The sequence below is a fragment of the Cervus canadensis genome, chromosome 1, assembly GCF_019320065.1.
Source record: "Cervus canadensis isolate Bull #8, Minnesota chromosome 1, ASM1932006v1, whole genome shotgun sequence".
Taxonomy (NCBI): domain Eukaryota; kingdom Metazoa; phylum Chordata; class Mammalia; order Artiodactyla; family Cervidae; genus Cervus; species Cervus canadensis.
This window is the reverse complement of record NC_057386.1, coordinates 41207986-41232346: the sequence shown is the minus strand read 5'-3', so window position 1 is coordinate 41232346 and position 24361 is coordinate 41207986. Positions and strand designations below refer to the sequence as shown.

The 24361-nt window shown below is 51.0% G+C and overlaps 1 protein-coding gene across 5 annotated transcripts in view; it reads left to right on the top strand.

Annotated features, from left to right (window-relative positions):
• Positions 1-587: 587 nt before the first annotated feature.
• KSR1 (kinase suppressor of ras 1) overlaps positions 588-24361 on the top strand; it is a 179094-nt gene continuing 155320 nt past the window's right edge. For all 5 annotated transcript variants that reach the window (XM_043480197.1, XM_043480180.1, XM_043480188.1 and 2 more), the window contains exon 1: positions 588-981. In XM_043480197.1, coding sequence (XP_043336132.1) covers positions 748-981 — 234 coding nt within the window. In that variant the 5' untranslated portion in view covers positions 588-747. The remainder of the gene's footprint in view (positions 982-24361) is intronic.

Here is a 24361-nt window from a genome sequence, read left to right as displayed (position 1 = left end):
CCAAGCCTGAGCCCTTCCTCTGGCTGGACAATCGGGAGTCCTAGGCTCTGCGGATCTCCGCCAGGACCAGTACTTTAGGCCCCTTCCCACTAGATGGCGGCCCCTAAACCCACACAGAAATTCTGAAACTTCCACTGTCCCTGTCTTCCAGGGTTCGGCTGAAGCCGAGGAATTGCAGGATGCGAGCCCTCCTCCCGTCCAAGGGCCATCGGCTCCACCTCGCCTCATCCGGGGGGTCGTGGGAAGTCCCTAGCGAGGAGGAGGGATGGGGAGCAGCCGGGGGTGGGCGGGGAGACGAGGCTCCCCGAGATCCCGGCGCCGAGGGAGGAGCCGGCGCGCAGCAGACCCTCCGGGGGCTCCGAGGCGGGGCGCTCCCGCGCGGCCTGTGCCCACGGCGGAAGGGAAGGCCGGGACCGCCGGGCGCCGGCGCCCGCGGGGACCCCGAGGGCGCGGGCGGCGGCAGGTGCACGGCGGGGACTACAAGTCCCAGCATGCCCAGCTGCTCTGACCCGGCCCCCGCTGCCGCTTAAAGGCTCCGGGAGCCTCAGCCGTCGGGTCGCCGCGGCTTTCGCTTTGCCGCCGCGGCTGGGCGGGCGGACTCGGCGGCCGGGCGGTCCTCGCGTCCCAGCTCCCGCAGCGCCGAGGGGCGCTCTTCGTCCAGCCCTCGCGGCTCGAGGATTCCCTTTCGAGGCGCCCGCGCCCCCGGGCTCCGCCGCCTCGGCCACCCGGCGGCCCCGATGCCGAGGCATGGATAGAGCGGCGCTGCGCGCGGCGGCGATGGGGGAGAAGAAGGAGGGCGGCGGCGGCGGGGGGGACGCGGCGGGCGCGGATGGGGGCGCCGGGGCCGCGGCCAGCCGAGCGCTGCAGCAGTGCGGGCAGCTCCAGAAGCTCATCGACATCTCCATCGGCAGCCTGCGCGGGCTGCGCACCAAGTGCGCCGTGTCCAACGACCTCACCCAGCAGGAGATCCGGACCCTGGAGGTAAGGGGCCACGACGCCGGAGAATCGGGGGGCCCGCGCCGGGTTTGAGGAGGCAGGGGTCTGCGCCTTGGGAAGCGCCCCAACACCTCCTTCGCGGCTCCAGTTCACTCCTTCCCCAGTTGCATCCTTGAGCCCGGTCATCTCTTGCGGCTTCCTCTCCCTCTTCCACTCGCTGGCGCGGCGGCCCGAGGACCCTCACCTTGGGCGGGATTTGGGGGGAGGGGCGTGGTGCGACCTGCGAGGGAGGGCGGAGGAGCCCGCGGGCGGGGTGGGCTGCGCGCGGACATCCCCTCCGCCGCCCTCCGCCCCCCGCCCCCACCGCGTTTCCAGCTCGCCGGGCCGCGGGACTCATTCTCCCACTGAGTCACATGGTGGACTTTTCTCTGGGTGACGGAGCCCAGCCGCTGTGGGCTGGGGTGACGGGGCGAGAGGAGATCCCCGTGAAGTGTGAGCGCAGGCCCTTCGTTGTCTGCCTTCCCCGCAAGCCCCAGACGCTGTCTTGTCTCTTCCTTTCCTCTCCTCCAGGTTCTTGTCTGCCGCTTATCAAAGTGTTTGCTGAAACTGCATTTTTGTCTTGAGTGCGTCTCTTGCGCACTGCCACCGCGTTTCACTGCTCAAAATGTAATAACCTACCGGCACCGCACCCCCGCCCTTCCCCCTATTGAACTTTGGTTTAGGAATGATTATGGTGAGGACCAAAGCCTTCAATGGGAAGATGACACTATTTAAGGGGTTCTAGTGAAGACAGCCTCCAGTGTAAAGAAGAAAAAAGACATGCGGTCCCTACTCTCTCAACTGATAGCTGGGAAGTCCAATATTAAAAGGGTTATTGCGTTCTTAGAAGGGGGTCGGGGGCGGTCTCTCCCTCTCCCACACACAATAGAGGGAAACTAGTACGTTTCCAACTTGCTTTTGTCCAGAGGCTGGGAAAGCTGTGAAATTCCAGGCACCACTTGGTATTAATAGCTACCCTGTTTGGAAGAATGGGCCTCTTTCCACCTTGTTTGATCACATCTAGCCTTCTGCAGATCTGGAGATGTTTTGTTTTATTAGAACCTTAACTCTTCATCCCAGACCCTCCACACCCTCTTATTGCTGATTGCTGCTGCCAGCCACCTTAGGGCCAGTGGGTGATTTGTGGTGGTGATAACCAGACCCCATCCTCTGTGTGCACCAGAAGCCTGAAGCCCTATTTGATCTAAAATGCTCGGGGTAGACTTCTTTCCTTCAGTTTTATTTTCTTAAAAGCGACAAAACCAGGGACATTGGAAGGATCTAATCAGTGCTGGCTATTATTATTTTTGTTTCAGTTACTATAGCAGTGCTGACCAGGGCTTGGCTTAAAAAACAAACCGACCAAAACCCCCCCCCCCCCCAACTGTCCCTCCTGCATGCATGCTGCTGTTTTCCAAGTGGCGAAGAGAAACTGGTTTCTTGAACACAGCCGGGTGTGTTTGCCCAGCAAAGTTCAGTTTTTAAACCGACACAATAGGGGGCCTGTGTGGCTCTGTTCTGGGAGGAGGGGTCCTTGTCCAGCAGCATGTGTCTGGTTGGACTGCTTCTGTTGGCTTCTCTTGGATTGTCCCCCCTTACCCCCGCCCCCGCCCCCCCCCCCCCGGGTTGCTCTGAAATGCTCTTAGTTCGAAGAGGGGACCCAGGAGAATGATAGGTGATTTCTCTGGAAATGGCACCTTGCTCCATGGTACCCTGCCTCCCAAAGTTGCTCATTTTGACCAAGGAATGGCATCAGGACACCCTAGAACATCCTATATTTAGGTCTCTGCACTGGTTTATTCGGCGACCTGCCTCCTGAGCGTTTATTGGATGATCAGCTCTGGCAGCCAAAAACCTATCCCAACGCCCAAAGGGGATTGGTAGCGGGAATTAGAACAAATACCCAGCTCCCCGTCTTCTCTGCTGTGCTGTGGATTCGGGTCCAGCTCCTCCCTGAAAAGGCGAAACCTGGGCTCTTTGGGGGGTGGGACTTTCGACCCCAGGATCTAGCTCCCTAGGCCTTGCCTCCTTACCTGAACAGGGGAGCGGAGAGGTTTCTGTGGGCTCTTGCAGTTCTCAATGCTGTGGTCTATGAAGGGGCCTCAGTTGGGTGGAATCAAACAGTTGTTATATATACCCCTGTGTAAGACTACCCCTGAGGAAGAATGGTTCTGAAATCGAGATTTACCAAACTGATAAAATAGGGGGAAAGTTTGTTACTCAAAGAATCCTGACCTTTGAGGGCAGTGTGGTAGGTGGAAAGCCTGGGGCTTGGAAATCAGGTCCAGGTTCTGTCTATCTGACCTTGGGTAGTAAGTCCCATGACTTCTGAATCTCAGGCTTCCCCATCTGTAAAATGGGCCAAGACTGCTTAAACCTGCAACCTCACATGTGTCTGTAAGTCCTTATGCTTTCTACCAAGAGATTCTGCCCATGAATTTTCCTAGTGAGGATCCAGTGCATTCATGCCATGGGCCACACTTGGGAGGAAGGCCCTTGGACAGCTGGCTCTTGTTCCCTAGAGGTGGGTGACACAGGCCAAGAGACAGCTCTGAAGCCCGTGGTGAGGTCATGCGGGGCAGTGGTGATGTCCATTCTGGCTTTCTTTCCTGTTCTGCAGGCTCCTCTCACATACCAGGCCAGGGCCCCCAGAGACTGGACTTGCAACATTGGATTCCTGGCTTTTGAAAAAGAGGGCTTGGCTTACGTAAGCATGCCAGACTTCTCCCAGAATCCAAGGAACCCCAGCCCACCCTGGCCCTTATTAAATAAGCACTCAGTGAGAAGCCCCGGCAAGTCCTGACCCGGCGCCCAACTGCTGGTGCCTTATTGTAGGTCGGATGACATGTAAGTTTCAGCCTGCCTGGCTGCCTTTCCTTCCTCCATGCAGTGGTCCACTTTGGACCCAAACGAGTGGAAGGAGCCAAGGTTTAATGTCTGCTTCCTACTTGTCAGTCAGTGTGCTGGACCCTTCTCAATTTCCGAAGATTTCCTGGAAATCCATCAGACGTCATCACTCACATATTTTTTTGTCTTTTTTCTCTCGACATGAAATGAGGACGGAGATAAAATCTGAACCTAGAGTCTGAATTGGTAAACAGTAAAGTAGGGAGGTGACTTTGAAGATCCCAGCAGAACATGGCGCCCTGTCTCCACCAGGCCCTTCTCAGGGGCTGAGAACTGAGAGAGATAGAACGTTCTCGTTCCCCAGACGTGCTCGCAAAGGGACACCTGGCTGGCCTCGCAGCCCACGCCAGTTCATTCCCTCGTTTGTGCATCTTCTCTGGGCCAGGTCTGGGCCGGGCCATGGGGAGAGCCGGGTGTCTCGTGAAGATTCTTGTTTTATGGACTTTGTAACTTTGCCTTTTCCTGCCAGCCTCCTGGTTCTTTTCAGAGGCAGGCCTTACCACACCGAGGAGTCTTCCCATCTGCTGCTCTTTAAAAAAAAAAAAAAAATTATTTTAGTTTTGGTGGCGGTGGGTCCTCGTTGCTGCACGCGGGCTTTCTTAGTTGCGATGAGCAGAGGCTACTCCTGGTTGTGGTGCGTGGGCTTCTTGGTGCGGTGGCTCTGGGCTCCAGGGCGTGCGGGCTCAGTAGCTGTGCTGCCCGGGGTTAGTTGCTCCTGCATGTGGGATCTTTCCAGACCAGGGAAGGAACTTATGTCCCCTGTCCTGGCAAGTGGATTCTTAACCACAGGACCACTAGACAAGTCCCAGCTGGTGGTCTAATGGAGAAAAGTCCCTCATAAGCAAGCTGACCTGGAGAAAGGGGTCCCCGCTGGGCCTTGACCTTCACTCAGCTCTGCCGTGGCAAAGGTCAGAGGTCAAAACCCTGTGTGGAGGGCCTGAGCTCTCCCCTGTGGCCCCCCTCCCCAGCCCCCTGGGGCATCTGGATGGTGGAGCTGCCAGGAAAGGAGAAGGTGCCGTGGGTCCTCACAGACCTGGTCCTTGGGGTGTGTATGGATGTGCATTCGCTCAACAAACCTGTGGTAATTACTGGTTTGCCTGCTGAGCTGCTCACTGCCGCCATCCTGGCAAGGATTCTAAAGTAGGTAGGCTGTGTTCCTGGTTTTGGGGACACTCTCAGACTAATGCGGAAGCCAGGCAGGTGAGCAGGACTGACTCCATTACTGCAGCCTGCTGGAATCGCTTCGGAATTGGGAATATGATCGGACGGTTGGCCAGTCCAACGCCTGCTTTTCTGGGAAACATTCCTAGAGTTTTGGTGGTGACTTGTCCACGTCGCGCATCCCTGGCGCAGCTTGCGTCTCCCTGCCCAGCCCCTGCCTCGGGGGGTGGCATTCTCTGCTTGTGCCCTTGTTGTGTTGTGTGCTCAGCCATGCCGACTCTGCGACCCCACCGACCCCACCGATTGTGGCCCGCTAGGCTCCTCTAGCCATGGGATTTCCCAGGCAAGAGTACTGGAGTGAGTTGCCATTTCCTCTTCCAGGGGATCTTCCCGACCCAGGGATCGAACCCATGTCTTCTGCATTGGCAGACGGATTCTTTACCACTAAGCCAACTGGGAAGCCCCTACCTGGTAGTGTTAACTGGCTGGAGGCTCTAACTCCAGCCGTCCCTGGAGGGAGCCAGAACTGGGGCACGCTTTGCTTTCACCTTGGCAATTTGTTTTCCTGATGAAACTTGCCACCAGCGATCCTCCGAGGTGGTCTGGAGAAGGACCTGCGGTTTCCACGACTGGGGAGGCCTGCGGGGTGCAGGAGGGAGGCCCTATCAGATCTGCAGCCCAGGTTAGCCCGGGGTGGCAGGAGGCCTCTGGTTTGCTGCCTGGGTACAGTGATGGGAGTGCCTCCCTCCCCGCCAGGTTAGCTCAAAATCTGGGAACGCTGCATCCCCCACCACTGTTCTGGGCCTGCTGGGCCACTGTGGTCTCGAGAGGGACTGCACCGGCTGTGGTGCTTGGTGGCCGCATCTGCGGTGGTGGAAAGTAGCATGGCCAGTGCCTGTGGCCATGTCTTTCCCAGCTGTGTGTTTGAAAAAGGACTTGCTTTCAGAATAGGCTGGCGGGAAACTTCTACACTCAGTTCAAAGGGAAAGCTGCGCTCAGGTGCCTTCTGGGTCATGGGAAGGGCCCTAGAGCCTAGTGAGGGGCAGGGTTTCCTCGCAGTGGAGCGAGACACCCTCTCGGTCACCAGCCCTGTGCTGGGCTCTCGGCATGTGTTCCCCATTTAAGGCTCACGGGGAGCCTGCAAGGTTTTCTGTCCATTCTGCAGATAAGGACATTGCGGCTCAGAGGGACTGAGAGACGGAGTTAGTAGGCGGTGGAACTTGGCCTGACTAGTCTTCAGCACTCGTGTTCTGAACTTTGCAACTGTTTCTAGAAACCATAGTGGGGGGGGCGGGGTTTCTGGTGAGAGTTGTGACTGCCGAGCCCGAGGAAGTGGCCGGTAATGTAAAGGTCCGGCCCAGGGGCACTTGGCAGCCCAGTTCCAGATGACCGGGCCTTCTGGTGGCTGCGCCAGGCTGTGCACCCTCTGAGCTTGAGCTTCCCTAAAGCGCGGCCCGGCACATCCTCAAAGACAGGTCCCCACCGCGCTGTGATGCAATCGCTCTGTGCTGGTCTCATTCTGAGAAATGAGAAGCTGCCTCGAGATCATCTTACTGGTCATTGTTTTAATGGATACCTGCTTTATCCTCACCGCATAATTCCTCTGGTAAGTGCGGCATTCTTTAACTTTCCAGTTGTATTCAAGTATTTTAAAACACACCTAGTGATATATGCTCACTATTGAAAAGAAAATACAGATGAAAAAAAAAGAATAAAAACCACCCATAATACCACCTCTCAGAGTTAATTCCTTTTTAATTTATTCATCTGTTTTTGGCTGCTCTGCATCCTCGTTGCTGTACCCGGGCTTTCTCTAGTTGCGGCGAGCGGGCTTCTCATTGCTGGGGTGTCTCCTGTTGTGGAGCCCGAGCTCTGGAGCATATGGGCTTCAGGAGATGTGGTACACGGGCTTAGTTACCCCGTGGTCCCTGAGCAGGGATCACACCTATGTCCTCTGCATTGGTAGGCAGATTCTTAACCACTAGACCACCAGAGAAGTCCCCCAGAGTTAATTCTTATTAACATTTGGCAGTTTATTCTTCCAGTGTTTTAATCCTCTGGATCTGTATACAGATATACAGAGATGTATTCATGGAGCTCACCATGCTCATTGTCTTGTAAATGTCTTCTGCCTGTTCCAGTCCACACAGATATGCACCATCATTAATCGTGACTGTCTCCTGTGATCATATCAGTTCACTGAACCCGTCCCCACTTGTCGCCATTCGAGCTGTTTCCATGTCTTGCTGTTATAAACCTTGCTGCAGTGAGTGCATGAGTGCATTCCTAGAAGTAGAATTTGCTGGGTCAAAGTATATGAACACATTTAACAGCAGCCTCGTTCTTTGAAATCTTTAGGGCCTGATGTGTTTCTCCTACCCTGCTCCCCAGCAGGAGTGCTAAGATTTACAAAATGGCAGCCTTCGTGCATTTACTTCTTTGCCAATGGATTTGTATCCACCCTGAGGGCAAGGAGTGTGAACTGGAGACCGGACATGGCCCCTATGGCTGAGGTTCTGGGTGCTGGGTCAAGGATTGTGGGTTCTCATTTTGTGGTTTCCCGTAGCAAGGGCTGCCCTGGGCTGACCATTTAGAAAAGGGATCTTTCGTTGCTTCCAGGCAGCTGAGCAGGAGCTGGATGTTGGGGCCCCATGGAGAGGTTTTCATCATTTGAGGCTCATGAAAGGCACCTTACGGAACTGTAAGCTCGGTTTCATCACCAGCCACAAATATTGATCAGTGCTATTTGGGTGCCTTGGTTGTGGGGTTGATTTAATAGAGTTGTGGACTCCTAAGGACCTTGAAATTCCCATCTGGTCCAGCCCTCTCATCTGCAGGTGAGGAAACTGAATGCCCAAAGGGAAAGTGACTTGCTAGGAACACATATTAGGTTATTAACCTGAACACAGAGAGGAGAGATGGGTGGTTATGTAGGAGCACTGAGTGGGGAGTCAGACCTGAGAGCTTATGCCCTGAAGTGAGATGTTCTGCCACCTTGACTGACCGCAAAGAGCCGTCTGCTAGCCCACCCTCCTATGTTGGGGGTGGGGGGATGGGAAGGGATCCTCAACCTCAAGGAGTTTCCTGCGAGAGGAAGCCAACGGGTTTGCTTTCCAAGCCCCATCTCAGTATCTTACGCACCCTGGGGACTGGAGAGGTTCTTGGGGGCCTGTCTGGGGTGTCCAGTAGGTGGGACCTTTTCTGAAAGCCAGCTTGCCCGATGGGCTGACTCAGCCCCAATGGCCTGTCTTGAGTCTTTGAACCTAACCTGACTGTACTTTCAAGGGCTTCTCATCCTTCAACTGAAAGATCCTCTAGGACTTGGGTGGGTGAACCTTTTCTCCTCTAAGGGTTGTGTTTATGTCCTAAATTTGTGATGATTTTGCATTCTGTACCATGATACATTGTACAGGGTTTACTGTTTCGCTTCTAGAAGATACAGCCTTTGAATCCAGTGTCTTTGTGTCTGTTTGACTTTCTGCCCTGTTCCAGAAGCATACCTTGGGGATGGATGTTGGGATCAAAAATGCTTTGTCATTCATTCCCAGGCACAATTGTTTCCCACCTGCACTGAAAAAGTCTTGATTCAAATTGCCGCCACATGCAAAACCTGCCTATTTATATACATCTGTATTTCTCTGTCGCTCTAGCCTTGGCGGGCGATAGTGTGTTTTAACAGGGAGGATTGCCTTTGACAATAATGGAGCTGAAGTCATCCTGTTTGCTTGCCGTTTTTCTCCCCTCTTTCATTTTTCCACCTTCAGAATAATTGCAAGAATGAATTAAGAATTGTGTTTAAAATTTAAATCACAGCCAGGGGAGAAAGCATAATGCATTATGTAGGAGAGACCAGCCATGGTTAGGAAAAAGAACTTTTCGTATAGCATAAACTGCAGACTTCAATCTGTAATATATTGATCGTGAGGGTTTTGCTTTCTGCAAAGCTGATGAGATAAGCTGCTTATAGAGTGGTGGGGCTTTTCTTTGACAAGGCACCTGGAGGTATTGTGTCCCAGTTTAGCCCGTTCATTTGGATTGGGTTTGGATATGGATTAGTGGAAGCAGCTTCACTCATGGAGCACAGAGAGTTTTGCTGGTCAGAAATAAGTGACCCAAGAGTTCCCTGGCAGTCCAGTGATTAGGACTCAGAGCTTTCACTACTGTGGACCCAGGAACTAAGATCCTACAAGCCCGTAGCACTGCAAAAATAAATAAATAAATAAAAAAGCAAACCAAAACGTATAAAAAGTGACTTGTGTGTTCTCACGCATGGGGCGCATATGGGGCACTATCCCCTCCTCCCAGTTTGGGACCCCTGAAAGGGCTTCATGAAGCCTTTCCTATACTGTATTCTGTGTGATGCTCTTGTGAAAGCAAGCTTCAAGTAGCTGAGAATGGACCCCATCAGCCACCTCCTTAACGTAGATGGGGAAGTGGGAGCGGGGAAGGAGACAAGAAATGGTAGGTGTAGCTTCACCTACCATTGGTTTTATGACACTGGGCTCCCATTTGAGGTTCCAGCTAAAATGGGGGGGTTGAGGAGAGGCTGGTGACCCCGTCCACTTACCTACCTGTGCAAAGTTGCCTTTTGTCGTGGGAAGGTACTTTCTGAAGGGAGACAGGTTGTGTTCTCAGCACACCACACCACTGCATAGAGACAGATTTCACTTAATCCTCCCAACAAGATGAGGAAGCTGTACCTAGAGAGGTCTGTAGGTCTGGAGTCGTCGAGTCCTGCCTCCTCCTGGCCCCCCTGGCCAGTTAGCCTGGTGCCCAGGACACGCTCATTTGGGGTCTGCCAGGAACCTCCTGACCCCCCCATGGTGGGCAGAAAACAGTCCAGGAGAAATGCAGTTGTCTGTGAGTGTGTTTGAGCCTGGGGCTGCAGAGGGTAAGGGAAGGGCTGGGCTGCAGACTGAGGAATGCTTTTTAAAACAAAAAAGGAAATGCTAGCTCAGAATGGAAAGGAAAGGAAGCAGCTTCCTGTTTCTGGTGCCGGCTCTGTGAAAGGAGGAGCTCTCTAACCCCTTGGCCAGCAGAGGCCCTGGGCCGGCTGGGGCCACTCTGGGTGCTAGAGACAGACACACGGCTCCCATACTGCGGCTCGAGGGCCCAGAGGGCTGGGTCCGCCCCTTTTCATTTTCTCCAGGTAACTGATCAAATGGATATGTGGTTTTCAAAATGAATATCTATACGTGTTACAAAAGGGATGTGTCGCAATAGCTGACATTTACTGAGCGCTTACTCCAGGCCTGGCCCCCGTCTTAGGAGTTTCACGTGGCCTGTACTCCTCCCAGTGACCTTGTGAGGAAGAGTCTACTACCATTCCCATTTTACAGATGAAGAAACTGAGGTACGGAGTGGTTAAGTGACTTGCCCGGAGTCATAGATCCAAGGAGAGACTAAGCTGTGACTTGAACCCGGATCATCTTAATTACCTGCTGGTGCTACCTGACTTGTATTTGCAAACTCCACATCCACCTAGAATATCTGTTAACAGAGAATCATTTTTTTAAAGACCTGTGTCTTTTGTTTGGCTCCAGAGGGCTGCCCCCAAACCTGGGTCAGGCCCTTGGTGATTCTTTAGGTGAAATGCCTGCATTTGATAGATATAAAATTATATATATATATATATATATATATATATATATATATATAATTTTTTACCTTTTTGGCCATGTGGCACATAGGATCTTAGCTCCCCAAAGGTGGATGGAACCGGTGCCTTCTGCAGTAGAAGCAGAGTCTTATCTACTGGACTGTCAGGGAAGTTCCATGTTTATACATACATATATTTTAAGTTTGATTATGGGAATGTTCACACATGTACGAAAGTCTGGAGAAGAGTACAATGAACCCCCGTGCAGGAATCCCCCCACTACAGCAATAACCGGCTTCATCCAGTCTTGGATCGTCTATGGTGTTTACACTCGAATAAGCCTGTTGAAAATGGTGGTGACCGGCCAGTTAGTGTCAAGGAAGCAGAGGTCTTCTGGTCTAGCCTTCTGCCTCCAGGCAGTGCTATGTGGACCCCAGCAGGCTGGGCGGAATCTCTGTACCTTTCCCGAGAAAATAACCATTTAAAAATTTCCCCTGAAGCTTAGTGTGGCTCCTGGCGGCCCTCACATGACAGGCAGGTCATCTCGTTCTGTAAACTGAAGCTCCCAATGCACTGAAAGCTATTCTTACATGGCAGAGTCAGGGAATGGCCATGGCCTTGTGGGAATACTTCCACAGCCCCACCCAAGACTGACCCTGCAGAGTCACACTGCGACAGTCCCAACTTCCAGCCACTCTTCTCTGTATCCTAGTATCTCCTCTTCCACTTTTCCTCATTGCTTTATCCGCGCATCATGAGATGAGTGTATTTCAGCCAACATGTACTGAGCGCCACTGTGTGCACCCTGGGAGGAGTGTCAGCGAGCACACACAGCCCGCGTCTCCAAGGAGATCCTGGCAAATCCTCATCTCTACGGTTCTGGCCTAAAAATGAGATCCAGGACCCACTGAGGGGCTTCCTTAACCTTTGTGTTTCTTCCTGTGGTTCTGCACGGTCCTCCTGAAGCCTGGTCTTGCCGGCCACTCTTAAATTTCTGTTCCCTGCGGTCTCTTGCCCCCAGAAGAGGTGGTTTTCTCTGTTGCTTTCTGTTTGTTTCATTTTGTTTTGTTTGGGCTGTATTTTCACAAGTGTTTCTCAGCCTGTCGCTTTTGGCCAGCTGCTTCAGATCTCTGAGTTTGGCCTCCCAAAGGCAGTCATGATGTTATGGTGGGAAGGGATGGTCTTGGGCACACAGTAGGACATTGATGGCTGCCTCAGGACTTCAGGGTATGCCTGCGCTCTGGGGGAGAAGGCCCCAGTAGCCTCCTGACTGGTAATTCCTTGCTAGCTCTGTGACCTGCGCGGCCAGTTCCCTGGTGTTCCAGTGGCTAAGACTTCACACTTTCAATACAGGGGGCCCAGGGTCTATCCCTGGTCAGGGAACTAGATCCCACACACCACAATTAAGAATTTGCATGCCGCAATGAAAAGATCCTGCAAGCTGCAGCTAAGATTGTAGATGTTATGTGTGGCAACTAAGACCCAGTGCAGCCAAATAAATAAATACAAATATTTTAAACATAAATAAAAAATTAAAAGGAGATAAGAATAGCTTTATTTTAGACTCTCGAGAGAAGTCTTTGAGATACAGAAGGTGTGCTAGACGATACTTAGAAGGGATTCAGTATTTTTATTTCACCTCCTCTCACTTAGCATTATTCTAAAACACTTGTCCACATGTCTCTGTTATCTTCCTTTCCGTCATTTTAATCAGTGCATGCTATTTCACCCAGTGGGTATGCTGTAATTTACCAAAACATTTCCCCTGTTATGGGACATTTCGGTTGTTTCCAGATTCCTGCTCTTATAAACACCGTGGCTGGAATCATCTTTGTACAAGGACCTCTTTATTTTTGTTCCTATTCGGAATTCATTTCCTTGGGATAATTCCCAGGAATGGAATTATTGGGTCAAAGAGCATGGATATTTTTTGTAATGGGAGTTGCAAAACTGTCCTCCAATTTCTGCTTTTTTTATGATAGCTGTCTTAAAATTTGTATTCTTAGTTGAAAAGCTCATTTTTTTCCTTTGCAATCCTCTTTGATCTCTATGCCTTTCTTCTCCTACCTACCTGACCTTTTTGGGTGGTCTTGTTAAATCATTTCCCATTTTCCTCTTTTAAAAAGCATCCTTATTGAGTTGTAATTGCCAAATAAAATTGTAAGACATTTAAAGTGTGCCAGTCATTCCCTGTCTTGAATTTGCTATTTATTTCTATCTGCTGTCTTCTGCCCATTCATTCACTGACTGTTTATTGAGCGTGTACTCTGTTTGGTTTTAGGTACTGGGAAAAGAGCAGTGAAGAAGATAGAGTGGTTCCTTTAATGGAAAGAGAAAAATAAAAAGTCAATATAGAGAGACAGGTGGACTGAGGAAAAGAACACTGCAAATGGGTGAGAGTGATGGGATGGGGAGACGGCTGCTTTATTATTATTAGTTTATTTTTTATCTTTTGGTGGCACCTTGAAGCTTGTGGGATCTTATTTCCCCAACCAGGAATTGGACCCAGCCCCCCTGCATTGGAAGTGCAGAGTCTTAACCACTGGACCGCCAGGGAAGTTCCTAAAAGGCTGCTGCTTTGGATGGGGTCATCAGGAAAGCTTCCTTCCCAGAGAAGGTTTGAGCTGAGTGTTAAAAGATGAGAGGGCAGTGGGCTTGTGAAAACTTGGGTGAAGAGTGTTCCAGGCAGAGGGACTAGCATGTGCAAGAGCCCTGAGGCAGAAGTGAACTTGTTGTGTTCAAGGACCAGAAAGGAGGCCAGCCTGCCTGGACACAGTGGGAAGTGGTGGTCCATGAGGGCTGTGGTCTGCCATGACCTCAGGGAGGTCTCTTGGGCCTTGTCCTCAAGTTGGACCGTGGTCAAGAATTAAGGCACTAGTTCATCCAGTAGTTCATTGTGCCTGCTCCAATTATGTGCTAGGCATTGTTGTAGGATGTAAGAGTGGATGAGAGAGTCAGCTTGGCAGGAGAGCTTGTAGATGAGTAACCAATAGAAGGTGCCAGTGAGGTGTGAATGGAGGCCCATTGTGCTGCCCGGCTGACTCATCTCTGCATCCTGAGATGTGCGGGGACTCGGGAAATGTTTCTTGATTTGAACCAAGTCAGGCCCTGGGCTGCAAGCCTTCACCGTGGCAACTGAAACTCAATTGTCTGCTGTCAGGCCTGGCAGTCTCAGCCTGCCAGGGAAGGGGCCCCGAGGACTGAGGCTGCCAGCTCAGAAGTGGGGCTGCCCGTATCAGGTATGAGTAGCTAGGCAGCACTTATGGGAAACAAGCCTGAGAAATAGCCGTGGGAAAGCCCCTGTTTACCATGCTGCTTTGCCCTGCCCCAGTCTTCCCTGATTTGTGACTCGCATTGGAAATGAAGGCTTGCGGGCTCTGTGCTTGTCGTTGTTTTCTTCTCTTATACTGTGTGCTGTGCTTATTCGCTCAGTCGTGTCTGGCTCTTTGCGACCCCATGGACTGTAGTTCACCAGGCTCCTCTGTCCGTGGAGATTCTTCAGGCAAGAATACTGGAGTGGGTAGCCTATCCCTTCTCCAGGGGATCTTCCTGACCTGGGAATTGAATCGGGGTCTTCTGCACTGCAGGCGGATTCTTTACCAGCTGAGCCGCCAGGGAAGCCCTTTCTTCTCTTAGGGCAGGGCAAAGAGAAGGGGATCCCAAACTTTGGGGCAGCATACACTGTATACACCTAGTGAGCTGTGACTGTGGCAGTTCCAGGAAATGGACCTGGTGGAAGATGTTAGCTGCCATTTTGTTTGGAGGCAACTCATGAGCCAACTTTGTGGCTGGGGAAGTAAGGCTCAAGGTCACAGTAGTCAGTGGAGCTGGGGTTCAGATCTGGACTTGTCTGATTTCACACCTGTGTGCATTTCATTGCACCCCTCAGAAACCCGCTTGACCCTGGACCTTGTCTGGAACAGAGAGAGGTCAGCTCCGGTAATGCTCAGAATTTTGAAAGCAATAATGCTATGTGGAAAAGGGTCTGAAAATCTCCTTTTCCATGCCATTTGGATGGGACTACCTCAAAGCTGTAAGCAGGATGAGATGACCACAGCATCAGGGTCCAGATTAGCAGCTTTGCAGAGGTGGGTGCTCCTTGTTGAGAACAAAGATGGAGAAAAAAGCATCCTGGGGGAGGGGGAGGCATGTTCAGAGTGAAGGCTCTTCCCCAATTCCATTTCAGATGAACTTGGCTTTTCTGTCTTTTTTAAAAAATCTTTTGGCCACACTACATGGCATGTGGGATCTTAGTTCCCTGACCTGGGATTGAACTCGTGCCCCCCTGCATTGGCAGTCAGTTCGGAGTCTTTTTTAAGTATATGTGCTGCTGAAGCGAGCACCGGTTCGGAGTCTTAACCACTGGATCACCAGGGGTGTCCTTTGCCCTCTGTTTTGAAGTGCCCTGGTTAGAAAGGATAACATTAGTTGTTAGCACTGGGCAACACTGGTGCCTGGTGAGGATGACATGCAGGCAGGGTTATATTTTAAATGTTGGCGAATCTTAGGAGAAAGAAGGTGACAAGTCCCTGGGGAGATTTCCCCCTGGTGGCCCTGACTCATTGTGGCCGAGGGGACTGAGCAGAGCAAGGAAGAATCCATCAGTGAATGGAAACTTGTCTTTTTATGGGACAGGAAACCTTCTCTGTTGTGGTTGGCCTGGTGGTTTAGGAGGAGAGGTGAGCATTTGAGACAAAGCGCTGGACCAGTCTTAACAGCTGCATCTTTGACAATTTTGAGAGTTTTAGGAAGTAGTTCTAAAAAGAAAAAAAAAGGAAAATGAAAAGAAACCAAAAGCCAAAGAGGTCGTTACTTGCCATACCTGTGTGCAGCAGCCGGGCTGTGAGCTGCCATGTGACTGATGGAAACTGGCTCCTTGGCCCCACTTCGTCTGCACCCTCCCCCACCCTTTGTGGTCCCTAAGCCAGAGCGGGGTTCTGACTATTCTCAGAAAAAGACTTAGGTGGCCTCAAATGACCAGACCTTGTCTCAGGCATCTAACAGCTTAAACTAAACTTCCTCTCTAGCCCTGTTTGGTTTAAGCAGTTTCCTGGTCTGGCAGGATTTGTTTTCTTAGCATCCGTCTTGTCAAAGCCCCAGTTCCACTTGTCACAGCAAACTGGCCCCCTGGCCACCCTGTAGCTGCCAGACAGTGCCTGTCTTCCAAAACTCAGACATGCTGTTCCCCTGGGGAAGTGGAGCCCAAGTGAGTGGCCTCCTGTGGTCCTCTGTCTGGGCTCCTGCCTTCTCTTCCCCATTTCGATCACAGGATGGTGCTTGTTCTTATTCTAGAAAGATCTGCTGGTTCATGGGCTGCCTCTGCATTTGGAGGAAAGGCCGAGTGAGTGAGCAGCACCCTGAAGTAGGTTCTGTTGTTTGGCATGGATTTACACTCTTCTCCCTTCCTGGGTAAGCTGTGTGTCTTTGGGCAGATTACTTAACCTGTCTGAGCAATAGTTTCCTCATCTGTAAAATGGAGATTATAATAGAATTGTTCATAGTAAGTGAGATGAGTCATATAAAGCACAATGCCTGACACAGAGAAAGACTCTATATATTTTATTATTCTTGGTTTTTCCAACAGGTGTTTAATTAGCACCCACTCTGAGTTGGACACCCACTCTAGGTTGGTCATTCTTCTAAGTGGGGAAGTAAGTGAACAAAATGGACAAAATTGTCAGCTCTGTGGAACTCGGGTTTTGGCTATTAGAAGGAGACAGTCACAATAAGTGAATAAGGGAAATATATTGTTTGTTAAATGATGGATGTGCTATGGAAAAAAATGAAAACAGGAAGACGGCCAAGGCGAGGAGTGGACCCTTCAATGAAGGGTCAGGATGGCTTTGCAGAAAAGGTAGTATTTAAGATCTCAGCAGGGTGAGAGGGCCTCTTTGGGGACGTATGTTTGGGGAGGAGCTTTGGAAGCTGAGTCTAACAAGTGCAGAGGTGTTGGGAGTGGGCCCGGCGTGCTGGGGCTGGGTGAGGCTTCGAGGTGCCCTGAGAAATGCCTCAGTGGTGCGGCCCGCAGGTGCCACCTGCCCTCAGGTGACCTTGAGCCTGGGCATCTTGGAGCAAGGGGAAAAAGGGGATGAGAACAGATATTTGTGAAGAGTACCCAGGGGGCATGTGAGCTTCTCAGCAGGCCCACCCTCTGTCCAGTAGAATCAAGGGAATTTTGAAACTCAACCCTCCTTTCTTTTTAAAAAAATTTTTTATTTTGTTTTGGAGTATAGCCGATTAGCAACACTATGATAGTTTCAGGTGAACAACGGAGGGACCCAGCCGTGTATATCCACGTATCCATTCTCCCCTAGACTTCCCTCCCATCCAGGCTGCACATAACCCTGAGCAGTGTTCCCTGTGCTGCACAGTAGGTCCTTGTTCTCTTATTGAAAAGTGGAGTTTGGGGGTTGGTCCTCACCTCCTATAAAAAGTCTTGCCGTTGACTTTCTGGCCGTGTAGGTGGGCGGTGGGGTCCTGGCTGGGGCCCCCTGTGGCCCTGCCGCCCACTAAGGACACGTCACTCCGGCGAGCTGCTTTCATTCTTTCCACAGCATTCGCTGGATCCCTGGGGGTAGATCATGCCTGCACCTCCCGGTATGACTCTGCTCATCTGTAACCCCAGGCCAGCAGCTCCTCTTGAAGTCGGTCCATCCTTCCAAGGGAGCTTTCCTAAGGCAGTCATTCAGTAGAAGAGAAAAGCAACATTTATGAGGGTATTTGCATTATCCGTAATACAGAAAACAAACAAACGGACAAACAAGGTAGCTGTCCAGTGGCGAGGAGGTCGTGGTCCACAGCACATCATGGGTTGTTAACACACACAAATGTTAATTATGAAGCCTGGGTAGAAACATAACCGTATTTATGTCACGTTAAAGGAAAACATAAAGAGTGCAGAACTGCATCTATGCAGCTTTGTAGTTATGTAAATTGTAAAACTCTGCAGATGGAAAAAACTAGAAGAGAAATGAGTTGTGTGTGTGGGGGGGGAACTGCTTTTGGAAAAATTCCATTGTATCATTATTATTTTCATTCATTTGTTTATTAGAGTAACGAATATTCGAGTGCCTGCCACACCAGGGCACAGATAGTGGTGGCCCTGACCGGAGAACCCTGCAACCCCAGCCCACTCCCCCAGCCCCAGCCGCACTCAGAGCGCCCAGCACCCCCCTTCTCAGTGCTCCCGGATCAAAGGCTTGCCACACGGGCGGTGATGCAAAACTCACACCTTCTGGAATAAACATCAGATTCTGGGTCCCACAGCTTTTCCCTCAGGGCCTTCGTGGAGTCTGCTGAGAAGCAGAGAAGTTTCCAGAGCCGCCACCCCTCCTGAGGGAAGTGCTGTTTCTAGCAAGTAGTCCCTGTGGGCGCAGCCTGCCTGGCACCCAGAGGGCTCCCCACGTCTTGGCCGCCCGACCTGATGGCCCCGAGTTGAGATCCAGTCTTCGAGGGAGCACCCAGTCCTGGCTGCGAGGCCCGCTGGGTGAGGGGCCCTTCCAGAAAGGAGAACCACTGCTGTGGGTGTTTACACTCACTGAGCAAATACTGCCGGTGATGCTGCCCAGGAAGTCGGCGGTGGGCTCAGGGACACCTGAGCGCAGATATTGACAACCGCTTACAGCCTCGCTGGCCACATTCCGTGCAAAGTTCTCTGGCTGTCTGGACGGTGATGTGGCGGTGAGGAGGACATTTGTGACCAGAGCAAACGTTTACTGGGTGCTCGCTGTTCTAGGCTTTTGGCACAGAGAATGCTGTAACCGCCAGTCCTTCTAGCACCCCAGGGGTGGGTGTAGGTCTCGCCTGCATTGCATAGCGGGGAGCTGAGGCCCAGAGAGTTGGGTGGAGGTGGTTTAGCCTCCTGAGGTCACACCCATGGGGACAGAAGTGTTAGTCGCTCAATTGTGTCTGACTCTTTGAGACCCCATGGGCTGTAGCCCGCCAGGCTTTTCTGTCCATGGAATTCTCCAGGCAAGAATACTGGAGCACATTGCCATTCCCTTCTCCAGAGGATCTTCCTGACCAGGGATCGAACCTGGGTCTTCCCGCATTGCAGGGAGATTCTTTACCATCTGAACCACCAGGGAAGCCTCATGGGGACAGAGGTGAGATTCAAATCGGAGACTGGCTGATTATAGCGCCCACACTTTGGTGTTTTCTTTCTTTCTTTTTTTTTTTTTACACTTTGGTGTTTTCTGTGGCATCACGCATTCACTGGAGGAGAGGTGCTGAATCAGGCTACATGTTGAAAACTGCAACCAGGACACCCCTCTACCTTCCCCTCCCCCTCCCTGCTCTTCCCTCCCAGAGTGGAGTGCCCTAGCCTCTCTGCTTGGCAGCCCCTCTGCTTGCCACACCGAATGCTCTGGGACAGCCTCCGGTCCTCCAAGAAGGATGACTGATGCACTTTTGCTTTAAAGGAAGGATTTCCTGTTTCTTTCAGGACAAAGACTGTGTTTGACCCCTTTATCCAGCAGCTTCAGGGCCTAGTACAGTGCTTGGCACGTACTGAGTACTGAGGAATCCATGAGGGTATATTGAGATCGGTATATTGTGATCGGCACTAAATGCACCTCCTGACATTTCTAGAGAAATAATGTGAATCAGTGGGAAGGACCATCCAGCGCAGGGGATGAAATGTGGCCTCCGGAGTCAGACAGCCTGGGTTTGAATCGTTTATAGCTGTGACATGGACTGTTTCTAACCTTGGGTAAGTTTACTTTTCTGGGTGTCAGTTTTCCCATCTGTATAATGGGGACAATCAGAAGACCTTGTAGGGGCTGCTGTGAGGATTAAATGAGTAAGTGCATAAAGTGCATGGAACAAGCTTTGCTTTGCATGGAACAGTAAGCACCTGATAATACAAGTTGTCGTTTTTTGTTCTTGGGTTACTGTCATGTAGAAAAGTAGAGCTGGACTTCTAGGGTGAATCGCCACTCCCCCCCGCCCCCAGCTGGGAGTTTGGGTTCTTACTCTGTCTGTGGCTTTAAGGTCCAAACTGAAGGCCACCAACCTCCGTGCCCTTCCTTTGCCCAGTCATGGGGCTCTGTTTGTAGCGTGACTGTTAGTAGTATGAGCGGTAACCAGGAAGGTTAGGTGTAGGTAGGGGCGGGAGCATTTTGTTCAGTTGCTAAGCCGTGTCCGACTCTTTGTGACCCCATGGACTGCAGCAAGCCAGGTCTCCCTGTCCCTCACCACCTCCCGGAGTTCGCCTAAGTTCATGTCCATTGAATCAGTGACACCATCCAACCATCTCATCCTCTGCCACCCTCTTCTCCTTTTGCCTTCAAACTTTCCTAGCATCAGGGTCTTTTCCAATGAGTTTGCATTAGAGTTGGCTACCTCTTTGCATTAGGTAGCCAAAGTATTGGAGCTTCAGCTTCAGCATCGGTCCTTCCCATGAGTATTCAGGGTTGATTTCCCATAGGATTGACTGGTTTAATCTCCTTGCTGTCCAAGGGACTCTCAAGAGTCTTCTCTATCACCATAATTTGAAAGCATCAATTCTTTGGCATTCAGCCTTCTATATGGTACAACTGGGGAGTCTTGGGAGAGCCAGATCCCAGTCCCGACTGTGTTGTCACTGTTTCCCTGGACAGGTTCCCTCGCCTTCAGGGAGACATTTCCTAACCTGGGTGGTGAGAATGATGTGGGGTCATTCCTGGGATGACTGGACCGAGATGAATACCCTAAGACTCGGGGCAGCACTCAACAGGTGCCCTGCCCCAACCCAGAGGGTAAGGACCCCTTTCACACTGGCCTGAGGTCCCTGGAGCCTGGATAAGCAGGGGCAGGAGGAGTGGATGGCTGGTTTCCTTCCGCCTGCAGCACCAGGGGCTGTCAACCCCCGCTCCCCCACCTCTGTGCGTTCTGCCTTCTGCTTGTCCTGAGGCAGGGGTGGCAAGGTTGGAGGGGCTCTCTGAGTGCAGGTGACCGTTGTGACCACCCTGTGCTGGCTCTCCCCTGGCTTTTTCTTCTCAGCCCCCTCCTTCCCCTCAAGATGATCGCCTTTCAGGCTTCCCTGCAAAGGCGGTCACCCCAGGGCTCTGCTGGGGGCTTCTCCCGGGTTCCCAGTGGGTGGGTTCTGCTTGAAAAGAGGAAGGGCTTCTGTGGGGCGTGAACTGCGAGCGCAGGAGAGAAAGGCGACCCTGCTCCCCGAGCCTGTGCAAACACGGGTGTGGTGAGACCCCCACGCCATCGGAGTGTCCCGGTCACTGGCTGATGGAGGGGCGGCCGTACAGCACAGTCGGCAGCCTGATGCGTGGAGGCATTTGCGGTGCTGCGGCCCGAATGCGGCCGTTCGGGGTGAGCTGTGCGGCTGGGGGCATCACGGCCAGGCGACATTCTCTACCGGCCGCTGGCCATGCAGGCAGCGGGCGGGGGGTGTCCTGGAGAGGAACCAGAGTATGGACGCTTCTTTTCCTTTTCTTGATGCGTGTGCGCATGCGCGCACCGGTGTGTGGGGCCTTCTTTTTTTGGCGCGCGTGCGCGCGCGCGCATGCGTGCACCTGTGTGGGGTTAGATCTCAACCGAAATAAGATCTTGATAAGAGGTTCAGGGAAAGATTAAATGATACAAGATTCTCTTAAAAGACATTAGTCAGCTCTTGTCAGCTGTCTGCTGAGAACCCTCAGTGACGCTCTGATTCCACTTGGTGTAAAAGCCAAAGTCAGGGTCCTGGTTTCTTTCCTTCTCCCCCATGGCTACCTCTGCCCCAACCCTTCTGGCCTCCTTCCTGTTATTGGACACGCCAGGCACCCCCAGCATCACCCTGCAGCCTTTGTCTCTCTTGGAATGCCCTTCCCCTGATGCCCACAGGACCCAACCCCACCCCGCCCCCACCCCCCAGCGAGGGAGGTCTCTGACCACACTCCCATCTGTCTGTCCCCTGTCCACTTCATTTTCCCCTTTCACAACACTGTATGGTTTTACCTCTTGATTGCCATCTCCCCTCTCGAGCATGAAATTTCCAGAAGGGTAGGGATTTTTATCTGCTTTTGTGCACTGATATATCCTCAATACCTAAATAGAGTAGACCGGAATCATAGTATTCAAATGAATGAAACAATGAACAAAGTAAGTTATAAAGGAAACTGCTAAAGCCTCGTGCCGCTTGGCTGTCAGAGCACAGTAGGATCCTTTGAGTAATTTTCCAGTTTGGGAAAATTGGAGTGATTGTAACACCACCTGTCAAGGGCGAGCACCATCTCTTTGTGTGTGTGTGTGTATGTGTGTGTGCGCGCGCGCGCGTGTGTGTGTTCTTTTGTGTCTACCAGGATAATGCTGGGTGTGGCCCAGGCTTCTGTAACTGTTGTTATTGTTCAGTTGCTAAGTCATGTCCAACTCTTTGTGACCCCATGAACTGCAGCACGCTAGGCTTCCCTGTCCTTCACTATCTCCCAGAATTTGCTGAAATTCATGTCCATTGAGTCAGTGATGCCATTCAACCATCTCATCCTCTGTCACCCTTTCTCCTCCTGCCTTCAATCTTTCCCAGCATCAGGGACTTTTCCAGTGAGTTGGCTCTTCGCATCAGGTGGACATAGTATTGGAGCTTCAGCTTCAGCATCAGTCCTTCCAGTGAATATTCAGGGTTGATTTCCTTTAGGATTGACTGGTTTGATCTAACAGTTAAGGGACTCTCAAGAGTCTTCTCTGGCACCACAATTTGAAAGCATCAATTCTTTGGTGCTGAGCCTTTTTTATGGTCCAACTCTCATATTCGTACATAACTCCTGGAAAAACCATAGCTTTGACTATACAGATCTTTGCTGGCAAAGTAATGTCTTTACTTTTTAATACTCTGTCTAGTTTTGTCATAGCTTTTTTCCCCAAGGAGTAAATGTCTTTTAATTTCAGGGCTGGAGTCACTATTGCAGTGGTTTTGGAGCCAGTAAAATAAAATCTGCTACTGTTTCCACTTTTTATTTTGCCTTGAAGTGGTGGGACCGGATGCCGTGATCTCAGTTTTCTGAATGTTGAGTTTTAAGTCAGCTTTTTCACTCTCCTCTTTTACCTTCATCAAGAGGCTCTTTAGTTCCTCTTCCCTTTCTGCCATTAGAGTGGTATTATCTGCATATCTGAGGTTGTTGATATTTCTCCCAGCAATATTGATTCCAGTTTGAGTCATAATGGCATTTTGCACGATGTATACTGCATGTAAGTTAAGTAAGCAGGGTGACAATATACAGTATTCTGCATATAAGTTAAATAAGCAGGGTGACAACATACAGACAATATACAATGTACTGCTTTCCCAATTTTGAACCAGTCTGTTGTTCTATGTCCAATTCTAACTGTTGCTTTTTGTCCTGCGTACAGATTTCTCAGGAGACAGGTAAGGTGCTCTGGTATTCCCATCTCTTGAAAAATTTTCCACAGTTTGTTGTGATCCACACAGGCTTCTGTGATTCCAGTTGTAATAATCCTCTGATGTCAATTTACAAAATGAGACAAGCTTTGACTGAACCAGTTTTCATCACTCCTTTAGTTAGTGCTGTGGACGTTATATCCGTTGGCTTTTTTGTTTTGTTTTATTCTGGTCAAATATACCAGAGATATTGGACTGAATCCTTGATTTGCACTGACTGATTTTCTCTGAGATCACTTTCACCTCTAATTCTCTCTCTCATGGACGAAACTAATAGAAATCATAATGTAAGTTCATAGCACATAGGTACCTCACTGTAGCCAATGAAAGTATGCTGCACTTGGTATGTATGATACCATTGGATTGGTCAAAACCTGAACAAACTTTTTGGCTAATGCAATACTTACGTCTTGAAAGTGTTAGTCACTTGTGTCCAACTCTTTGTGACCTCATGAACTGTAAGATGCTAAGCTCCTCTACCCATGGGATTCTCCAGGCAAGAATACTGGAGTGGGCAGTCACTCTCTTCTCCAGGGGATCTTCCTGACTTATGTCCTGGGGCAGTAAGTAATTTCTCTCAGAATAGTTAGGCGGGTTCAATGTGACAATACTTTCCCACTGCTTAGGAAAAAAGTGTACGTACTACTGATGGTGCTGATGATAAAGGAGTACTGCTCTGACGTGAGGGTGAAGACTATCTCCAAAAGCTGAAAATAGATAATGCAAGCTTAGGAGATCTGTAATCTACAACACTAATTTTTTGAATCGGAACTATGTTAGTGCTGCTTCATTTAAAGTAGGTCAAAAGTCAGGTGGGATGCCTGGGGAAAGCTGGGGTTCATTTGTGTATGCAGGTGCCTCAGGGTACAGGCGGATAGCATGTGGGGAGACTCTGGCCTGGGGTGGTTTGGCTCCTCAGCTCTTCCTGAATTTGCAGAAGCAGATCTTGCCCTCAAACACCAGCAAAGAGAAGGCTGGTCTGTCTCTCTGGGTTGCTGAGGCTGATTTGGAGCGGGGCACTAGGCTGCAGGTACCAGGAACCCATTATTTAGATTCCTCAGATGTAAGTTCAATAAAGTTATATGATTGTAGGACCTCCTTGATGGTCCAGTGGTTAAGAATCCACCTGCCAATGCAGAGGACACAGGTTTAATCCCTGGTCAGGGAACTGAGATCCCACATGCTGCAGGACAACTAAGCCCATGCATGACAACTACTGAGCCCACGTGCCTAGAGTCTGTGCTCCGTAACCAGAGAAGCCACGGCAATGAGAAGCCCGAGCACCACAACTAAGAATAGCCCCCGCTCGCTGCAACTAGAGGAAGCCCTCAAGCAGCAATGAAGACCTA